General features: G+C 38.8%; 1 protein-coding gene across 1 annotated transcript; it reads right to left on the bottom strand.

The window, feature by feature from the left end:
• Positions 1 to 317: 317 nt before the first annotated feature.
• Positions 318 to 3,863, bottom strand: LOC134818091 (5-hydroxytryptamine receptor 1-like). The gene is made up of 11 exons (XM_063827509.1): positions 3,702 to 3,863; positions 3,390 to 3,519; positions 3,158 to 3,264; positions 2,856 to 2,969; positions 2,642 to 2,690; positions 2,351 to 2,478; positions 2,043 to 2,169; positions 1,870 to 1,923; positions 1,657 to 1,735; positions 1,362 to 1,479; positions 318 to 1,145 (listed from the first exon to the last, which is right to left on the bottom strand). The coding sequence occupies exons 4-11, from the start codon at positions 2,938 to 2,940 to the stop codon at positions 928 to 930; spliced, it is 858 nt and encodes a 285-aa protein (XP_063683579.1). The 5' UTR covers positions 2,941 to 2,969; positions 3,158 to 3,264; positions 3,390 to 3,519; positions 3,702 to 3,863; the 3' UTR covers positions 318 to 927.
• Between the last annotated feature and the right edge of the window lie 6,188 nt (positions 3,864 to 10,051).

Raw genomic sequence — 10,051 nt, 5'->3', positions numbered from 1 at the left:
GTTAAATCAGACGCATTAATTTAAAATCAAAACTCCTTGACATTCCCTGTCAATGTAGATCCTAGATTATGAAATACAATATTCTGATTGAAATTTGTTCGGGGATGTTCGGTTCTAAGAATTAGGGCACAGTCTGTAGCAGAGAAGGGATTAAAGCTACGTCTGCTGATTTAGTCTAGTTGTCGCACGAATACTTAATCTAAACTAGCTTAATTTTTTAGAATTCCCCTGAAACTCTTTGAAGACATGTAACCATGATTCAAAAAATATTTGTAAATCTAGTCAAAGATAACATGGACAATAAAAGGCATTTAATAAAAATAAAAGTATAATTCAAAGCAAATCCAAGTCAAAATCGTCATACTAAATCAAGCAATCTCAAAATATACGCCAATCACATAAACAGATTTATAATTCTGTCACTAAATCACTTGCTGATGGTTCAAAACCTGGTTTTTATAGCTAGCAATATGACAACCAACATTAACCTTGAAACAGACATGTTAACCACTTTTCCTTTGTTCAATATGGTTGAAATCAGAAAATTAGGGACAATAAAAATGTCAAGTCTTGAGGCCAGAGGTTTGATTGCTTGAATATAATTTTCAGTCCAAATACTCAGAATTCAGACCGTTTTACCCCTTCAACCAATGTGAGTATATGTTCAACCTATTAGGCAGTGACAACTGGCAATACAATGGGAAACATAATTATATGTTCAATAAAACAGATTTCTGGAAATGACTGTTTAATCAAAGCCTTGTCCTAAATGGATTCGCATAATTGTGCCATTGCAGCTTTCCGAATAATCCAAAGTACAAATGCTTACACGTACAGCTTTCATATCAAGTAGTCATGCACGCTCCTTCACATTTCCTGAAAAGAAAGTTCAGTGTTCAAAGAGACATCTACTTCTACTGCAACTCATTAAGCAGGCATATTTTTCAAGGAGCCACGCCTTGAAGTTGAACTGTCCACAGAGGACATCCCCAAGATGTTAGAGAAGACTGTGCTGGTGAAGACAGAGTCGTTGGGTGCTGAAGAGCCAGACGGTCCGGATGATACAGAAGATCTAGGAGCTGTCAGGGTGAAGTCTCCACGCAGGGGACTCTCACTTACAGACGCAAGGTTGGACGATCTGGCCTCTGCAGAAAGTGGTTGTGTGTTAATTGGGTTTAAAACAGTTTGGTCTAAATAATAATACAATTATGCAGATGCAGTTGGCAGTAAAAGGGTCATGTTGGATCGGAATGGTTTCCATTTGGAATTAATTTAAGATGTTAAATTGGTGACATTAATCACCAACTGAAATATTTTATAATGATATACGGCTATCAAAGAAGTATTCAAAGTATTATTACGGGTAATTAAAGACACGCTTCTGTATTTGTTGTCAGCTGTACACATTGACACGCAACTCTGAGATCTCACTCGTGTACTTTTCAAACTCTCTCTGAACCTTATCGTATTCTCTACGTGCTGGAAAAGAAATAGTGTGTTTCAAGTTTGTGAATAATATTAACAATCAATTACAAATTAAATGCAAGATCTGCAATAAGAATAACTTTTTACTCAAAAACGTTTATTTCGATTCTCGGTGTTCATTGCGAGTCAATATAAATTGTTCAAAAGGAAATCCCAAATTAGGATATGTACCTGACGAATTGTACCAGCATTGCTATGATGTCTCTCCAATCGTCGAAGTGGACTGAGTTGACCCATTACTGTTGCAGTCCTACAGATGAAGTTTTTTAATAGTAAACGTTACCATTTCTGTAATTCTACCAAAGTTAATAAAGACCTTGTTTGAGGTATAAAAATGTATTTGTCACAATGGGGATGAGAATGAGTGCAGCACTAGAAACATACCTGCTAGACGCGTCCATACTACTTCTTCTTGTGATGATTCTTTTATATGCTGACCTTGAATGAATTTGAAATATGCATTCAAAAGGTAAAACTGTAACTTAAGTCTATACAAATCCCACAGAATTGTAACTTTATAAGATTATAAAGCTGAAATTAACATATTTAAATGTTACCTAAATTCTGGGTTGAAGACGCCGTATATGATAGGGTTAAGAGCTGAGTTGAAGTAAAGTACCCAAGCAGTGGCCATTAGTAACTTTCTATCAATCTCGTATTCTTTACCAAACCAAAATGCGTTACCTGTAGTTCAAAAATGAAAGAAGGGTTCCGCCGAATGGAACATAAACTAGAATAGATAGTATTATTTATAAAAGGAGAGCGTACGTTTGTGGTTCTACCATCCGTTGGAGACGGGAGTACATGTTTAAAGTGGTTTAATTTTCACTGTTTAACATAATATGAGGCTGCATATTTTACAGACCTATCAAGGTTGATGGTAAAGTACAGAACATGAATGCTCCGCAAGCAACGAACACTGTGATAGCTGCCTTTTGGTTTGGCTTCATTCTTCTTTTCCCTTTGTTCCTCTGATTCTGTGTTATCTTAACTCTGGAAACATGGTACTTGGATTCAAATATGTTTAGTTTCTTTCCGTTACTATTATAGAGAGGACGACAAATTTGATTCAACCGCAAAAAACAGCAATTATATCTTGAACTTTGTTTTTATGATGAGGCACTTGCAGGGTCGTATCACCTCACTCGGGACTTACTTATTTTTCATTGCCAGCAACTTTGTGAATATCTTTGTGTAGGAGTATCCTGATAATGATTAGATATCTTTAGTTACAGACTGAAAATGTACATGATAAAACTCATCAAAATTCATTGAATTGAGAATTTGAGGACACTATATTTTCTATTCATAACGATCTGGGAGATATAATCATAACAAGATTAGAATTAAACTATAAAAACATCACGTACCAGCAACTACAAGCGGAACAGGAAAGGAGCCTATCTGGAATAGCAGGAAGTAGTACTTGTGGTAGCCGTGCATTGTAGGGTTCATAGCGCATGACAGAGTAAACGTAGAAAATGCTGTGATTTTAGTGAAATTAATGAAGGAAATGTTTTTCAAATTTCGTGAAATTTTGCTTTAAACTATTTTTAACATTTTAAAAGGGGAAGAGCTAAAGCCAAAGCAAACTTTTTACGTGAATTGTAACTGCACGGCATAAGTTTTAAAACGTTAATACTCGGAAATAAATCACAAGAAAGGAACCAACAGAATTCATTCCATCCAAGCAGTGGAGCTGAAGAGAGAAGTATAGCGTAAACCCACAAAGTAAGAGTGACAACAAACACCCTCTTTTTAGTCACTAATCGCTTGTACCTGGAATTACATTATGACCAAATTAGATGTACGAAATAAATGAGGGCACGAAATGGTTGGTGAAAACTGAAATCAAACCTATTTCGTTAAAAATCTCAAAAAGATATTTCCAAGAAGATTCTCACTGGAAAGGTCTAACAATACAGAGCAGCCTGTCAATGGAACAAGCACCAAGGATCCAGACCGAGGCGACTATAGCAACATCGTCCAGGTACGCTGATATGTTGCACCATATATCTCCAAACTTGTACGCACCTATCGGAAGGAAGATTTAATTTACCAATCATTAATGCCAATGTTATATTCTAGTTCTCGATTATTCAATGTGGGAATTAGAAGATTCTCCCTTAAGTTTTAACGTTTGACTTTCAAATAATTAGAAGTTATTTCAAAGATCACACGTATTTTTGGAGGGTTTTGCGTTAAACTAAAGATACCTGCTGAATAGACATTGACAGCTATAATGGGGAGGGTCTGAGTACCAACAATGAGATCCGCTGCTGCGAGACTGATAATAAACAGGTTGCCGTGCACTCTTCTTAGTTTCTTTACTCGGGCGAACGAGAGGATCACCAACAAGTTCCCTGGGCGTAAATGGGATCTTGGGTATTTATAAACAGGTAGTTATAAACATTGAGAATGTTTATAAACACTATTAATGTGTATTTAGAAGTACATACTACATACATGTAATCTTTTATTATTATGAGTTCTTTCCGAAATAAAATATTTGATAAACACAGCTATGGTTATATAAGCGGATCTGCCATTTCAGTGACTTGTAAAGTCATCTTACGTTGTAATTTGCACTGCATCCTTATCTATTGTTATTAACTACACTTGTAATACTGGGGGTTAAACTTATAGTGGGCGAGGAAACTAACGAGGAAGGTGCGTAATTTGACCGTAATAATCATGACCCTGCTAAATTCCAAGCATGAAATGATTTGTATTCTTCAATTGAGTCTCTTCAAATTACACTGGAGACTGAAATAAAAGATACCAAGTGACAGCAAAACCACTATGACATGAAATTTGACAAAGTATTTGACAAGGCATTTCACCCATCGGCGAATAATGAATATGGGTCATTTTGAAAATGACATTTCTGGTAAACCATTAGCGTGTAAAACTTAAGATTGAACCATTCGAAGTTTGAATTATAACCGAGAAGATACCCACCAACTATACAGATAAGGGAAAGTATGGCAAGAATGATGACAACCACAAGTCTTTCAGACGGTAATAGCATAACGGTCGGAGTATTAGTTGTGCTTGACATATCTGGGCATCAGCTCCCCGAAAGTCGTCTGATATCTAACAATATCTCAATTGGATTGAAAGATGTTTGGCTCAGGGGATCATAAACAATACAAAATATACGATATCGCTCGCTATCGGAAACTATTTTCTTACAGTATTTATATTTATAGGGCAAGAAAGGCTGGGCTGTACCGTAAGGTTAGCAGTTTATTAATAGCAAAACCAGTGTGAACTTATACAATCAGCTGATAAGATTGGATCCGATCAATTGCGGTTTATGCGACCCTGGGCCTGCCGGTGGTAGGGCAATTTTCATTAGAGTTGGGTAAAATTGGAATGTTTCATAGCTCTATTCACAGTGAAGTATATAACAGTACGATGTCAAGTGAAAAGAGAGAGAGGGAGAGGGAGAGAGAGAGGGAAGGAGGGAGGGAGGGAGGGAGAGAGGGAGGGAGAGAGGGAGGGAGGGAGGGAGGGAGGGAGGGAGGGAGGGAGGGAGGGAGGGAGGGAGGGAGGGAGGGAGGGAGGGAGGGAGGGAGGGAGGGAGGGAGGGAGGGAGGGAGGGAGGGAGGGAGGGAGGGAGGGAGGGAGGGAGGGAGGGAGGGAGGGAGGGAGGGAGGGAGGGAGGGAGGGAGGGAGGGAGGGAGGGAGGGAGGGAGGGAGGGAGGGAGGGAGGGAGGGAGGGAGGGAGGGAGGGAGGGAGGGAGGGAGGGAGGGAGGGAGGGAGGGAGGGAGGGAGGGAGGGAGGGAGGGAGGGAGGGAGGGAGGGAGGGAGGGAGGGAGGGAGGGAGGGAGGGAGGGAGGGAGGGAGGGAGGGAGGGAGGGAGGGAGGGAGGGAGGGAGGGAGGGAGGGAGGGAGGGAGGGAGGGAGGGAGGGAGGGAGGGAGGGAGGGAGGGAGGGAGGGAGGGAGGGAGGGAGGGATGGAGGGAGGGAGGGAGGGAGGGAGGGAGGGAGGGAGGGAGGGAGGGAGGGAGGTAGAGGGAGCACAGTATACACGATACCGTGGAGTGTACTGAGTTAAACGTTAACTAGAGCAAGAAGGATCCTTCTTGCTCGAGCTTCTTATAAATGCTTTTTGTTTTCCCCTTAACGAATAATCCCCATAAGTATATGCATTGGCGAGCCTAAACCTTTAAAAATCAAAATCATTAGGAAAGAGCCTTTAAAACTTCGAATCAATCGACATAATTCATTATTTTATGGATTCGAAGCATTTGCTAAGGAAAACTAAAAATTATCAGTTGCACTGAAATTCAAAAACATCAGTGCTTCAAATCTCATTAGGAGATTATCTTATGCAACGCCGCAATTTCACGTAAACTGACAACAGCTTCTCGCTCATTATTCAAGGAAAATTCAAGAATAAATGTATTTAAAGAGGATCCAACGAGACATGTCACATGACGCAACTTGGGGGGAACAGTAATAGAAGATCAACGTGTTAAACCATCAGTGGACACTGGATAGTGGATAGGGGCTCGATCCTACTTGGACAAATGAGAACACCCGATTTGATTGCCATAGAAAGTAAACTTGTGGCTTCCAGTCAACATGTTAGTGGGATATAATATGGTGAAATTACAAATCACCTTATGAATATTGACCAATCCTCTACTTCTGGTCAGTTTACGCTACTAACCAGTTTACACTAATAGCTTCCCCAGGAGAAGATTAATACGTTTCATGGTAGATGTCGAACATTCTGCCCTTCTGCAGAAACACACGGAGAAAGAATAATATAGAGTAGGTTTGAAAGATCCACTCTCAGCAGTTTATAACTCCATACACCACATATCATTATAGCTCAGAAGGACTTAAAAACTGGTTGATAGTTTTCTGTAATCAAGTGAGGACAAATTGTTAGAAACTCATTAAGCACGTATTATATTTAATTTCCATAAATTTGTTAGGAATTACGTAATGTTGTTGTATTGATTTTCTCTCATAAGAAGATAAGAAAATGAGTATGACCACTGCAAGCTGTAACATCATGAATCCAATACCTCAATAATGAATTCTAGGCAGGACATTTGTATTGGCTACCTCCTCCCAATCTGATCTATCATCTACTGGTTTAGCTCAACAAGAAAAGGAGTCAGTAATTGTTGCCAAACTACCAACCAGAACCTTCAGAAAACACCACGTGACCACCAGAAACACAGCAAGGTACTATAGCAACACCCACGTGCACAAAAACCAGGCGATGGCAGAACAAAGCGATGATAGAGGCGGTATTGTCAGATTACTTCCGGGAAGTAGTAGGCTAAACAATGCGAACACGTGCATTACTCTCCCTTCTTACACTCCCAATCAAAAATCCAATAAAACAGGATTTATATGCCTAATTTAGCTCACACCATTGTAAGAAGACGAACCTACTAACGTACAACGGACCTTTTGTTGTGCTACCAATTCATCAGTTGTGATTTCGGGTGATCTAACAGGTCAATAGCTCAGTGCCCTAAGATGTATTTCAGTTTTCCTCTTCGCTCATCTGCACTCTTGTTAACTTGGTTTTTATTTCGTAACACAAACTTTTTTATTTGATACATTTACGATTGTTATTTTAACAGCTATAATTAATAGGACTGTTGTGGAACACTCAACACTGTGATAGGTTTGAGCCACAAGTCGCATTGCCAAATAAGGCAACGAAAGATCAGTTCAACCAAAGTTACGTTCTATCAAAATCCTACAATTTGATACAAAATTTTTAAAGGGCTACCGTTTGTAAAGCATGAGGTTATCTCAGGACTGGGATAACGATAACACGTATCTATTAACCTAAAAGTTAAACGAGTATTAGTAAGTCCGATAGAGGAGTACTTGCTGCCCGTTTTAGTCCTCGCATCTGTCCGGTGCTGGTAGACTACTGATTTCGCAATCACAAGGTATTCATGTCCTTTCATGGGGCAGCTGGCACGATTTTTGCGTTTGCGGTTACATCCTTTCTCGGATGCGTTTTGATTGTCAGAATTGTGATCGCGAGCTGATATACTGTGGCCTTTCAGTAATCTTCCCATGTTTGGCATGATCCAGCTTTTCAAGGCCACTTTTAGTCTACATTTTCAGTTCAATGAAGCGAACGATTGCGAAAAATTGTTTATCTAGTAGAGCTAAACAACTTCCATTGCGCTGAGAGAGAGGTTCGTTCAGTTTCTGGTATCTTTATATTTGACTGTCGGCCAAGGTGTTATGTGGTCGACAATATATCTCCAGCGCTTTCTCTATAAAAGTCATCGGGTAACGATGCTCGTATTGAGCTAAAATATCACTTTATTTGGTTGAAATATCTGCTCTTTATTAAGATGTAAGACTTGTTAAACTTCTTATCCATTATCATTATGTAGTTTGGTTTGGTTTGGTTTGGTTTTGTTTATGACTTATTGTTGAGTTCCAGTGTGAGACTGAGGTAGTCTATTTATTATTATATATAGACCAAGGTGCACTGCGATTTTTAGTCTTTCCTGTTATGTTAATGTGATGTGAAATACCAGAGTTCAACCGGGTTCAACAACAAATTAATGGATGCAGAGGAATCTGACGAAGTTGAACTCTTGGTCGAGGAAGATAAACATCCAACCAACTAAACCCGTCCAAAACATGATGGACTGCTCGTTGTTTCCAATTCCATTTTTTTCTAAGTGTCAATCGTAATAAAATTAAAAAGGTTTCAGTAATGATTCATTGTTTTTCATCAATAATCGCTCGTAGTAATTATAGTATAATTTATTTACCAATTAAGACAAAGAGATAAAAATAAATTCTATTCGAACAGAATAATGAACGCAACTTAAAATAATGATATTGAATGACTTTCTTTAAAATTTCAATTTCTGAATATACTTTATTCAGATTCTGGACTGATCTCGAATACTACATTGTGGTTTTGGTTTTTGGTTAAGGATCTTGGAAATATGGACACACCGATCATATCGAATTACTCAATGTAGTCACTCGAAGTTGAATGGTTGATTACAAGAGTTAACTGATTGAAACCTTAGGATTAGGCAATTATTGAAAAATAACACACTTAATCTGACCGATGACAGGGCTATCATTGATCATGTAAATTAGAATCTTGACGAGATTATTTATTACTGAAAAGCACAAAATAAGCAATACCAAAATCATGTCTAATCATAAACCGATGAGTTCACCAAACAGCAAAAATATCATCATGTACAATCACGTGGCACTCATAATCACATCTTAATGATTGGTTGTGAAATAATCGAGAGTCCAATCAAGTTAATCTGACATACAGATTGTGGATCGTTTATAGTAATTGCTGATTAGTCTACATCAAAACTTAAATCACCAAGCATAATGTTTATACTATCCCGGCCTCCAACTTTTCTTTTTTATGTCATTTTTGGTAAACGATGATCTCATCCAGTCAGCGTCATTTGCAAGGTTGCACTTGCTTCACTCCACTGTTACTTATAATTCTGTTCCGTCCAAATCTCCGCTTCTAATTCCACCACGGTTCCAGCTTTCTATTCAGAAGTTTCAAATTTTCAAATAACGTCAGCAGTACCGATAACCGCGGCTTACTCTTAAACAGAGTTCAGAGTTCAGTGAGGTAGTAAAACTCTTTACACCTGGCCCCCATCTCGTTAAAAACACTGAACATTAAAGAACATGTTACTGCTGTACAGGAGCTCTCAGCTGCTTTTGTGGGTTTTGTTAGACGCCACTTCTTAGAACATTCTCGAATAAAGAGCTGTTAATTAATGGTTAAGGCGTATTTGGAGCCAGGTAATGTTTTTAATTTTACAGGGCATGTTGGCACCTTTAATAGTGTACAACCCTGCTTGAATCCTGTTTGACAGCCAGCGATATTGGTTCTGGTCATTTTCGACATTTATTTCTAATAAGATTCATTAATTTAGCCCAGGTGGTTGCTCCAGCCCCCTTAGACTCCCAACCTGCAGCGAGATTTGAAAAGATAATTGGTGTCCAGCAGAACAATTACTTGGGTTTTCCCCCTACTTATTATAATCGTCATGTTTTCGATACTTTATTGCTGTTTAGAAGGTAAATTAAGAGGGGAAATGTGACATGTCTGGATTGCAGCTGACCCCGGTCAGTGCTATTAGTGGGCTGTCCGTGTCACGTGGTCTTTGCAGCTACCAATCGTCTGACAGGGAGTTAAAAACAACCAATGAAAAAAGACCAATAATCGAATGTAGACCTTCGATGATCCTGTCGATTTAGCACTACCAACTTACAATTAACCTATAGGTTTTGACAGTTCCACTTTATTTTGCAGATAAATATAAATACAAGGCGTACGATAAGGCGGCGAATTTTGCAGTTTTTATTTTACTAATCTTGAGTTATATATAGACAAGACTTTCTCTATAAAGAGGCCACTGCAGGTAAAGATTGCTGTAGTCTGCCTTCGAATCTATTTGTCATTTACGTCCTTAGCTTTAGTTAGTTTAGAATTGAGAGGACCATTAATATTTTTTAGCTGAAACCAACGGCAATAAGTTGAAGGTGACAATAGCCACCCTA

Source organism: Bolinopsis microptera, chromosome 7, assembly GCF_026151205.1.
Source record: "Bolinopsis microptera isolate Bmic1 chromosome 7, MBARI_Bmic_1.0, whole genome shotgun sequence".
Taxonomy (NCBI): domain Eukaryota; kingdom Metazoa; phylum Ctenophora; class Tentaculata; order Lobata; family Bolinopsidae; genus Bolinopsis; species Bolinopsis microptera.
The sequence above is the reverse complement of the archived record's forward strand: the minus strand, read 5'-3'. Positions and strand labels throughout refer to the sequence as shown.

Bases quoted from the DNA above. Each gene is read 5' to 3' on its own strand.
- LOC134818091 (XM_063827509.1), bottom strand. From the start codon at position 2,940: ATGAACCCTACAATGCACGGCTACCACAAGTACTACTTCCTGCTATTC. The intron at 2,479-2,641 runs GTAAGTCCCGAG...CCATGTTTCCAG, and splicing joins TTGCTGGCAATGAAAAATAA to AGTTAAGATAACACAGAATC. The intron at 1,736-1,869 runs GTATGTTTCTAG...CTTCATCTGTAG, and splicing joins AGTATGGACGCGTCTAGCAG to GACTGCAACAGTAATGGGTC.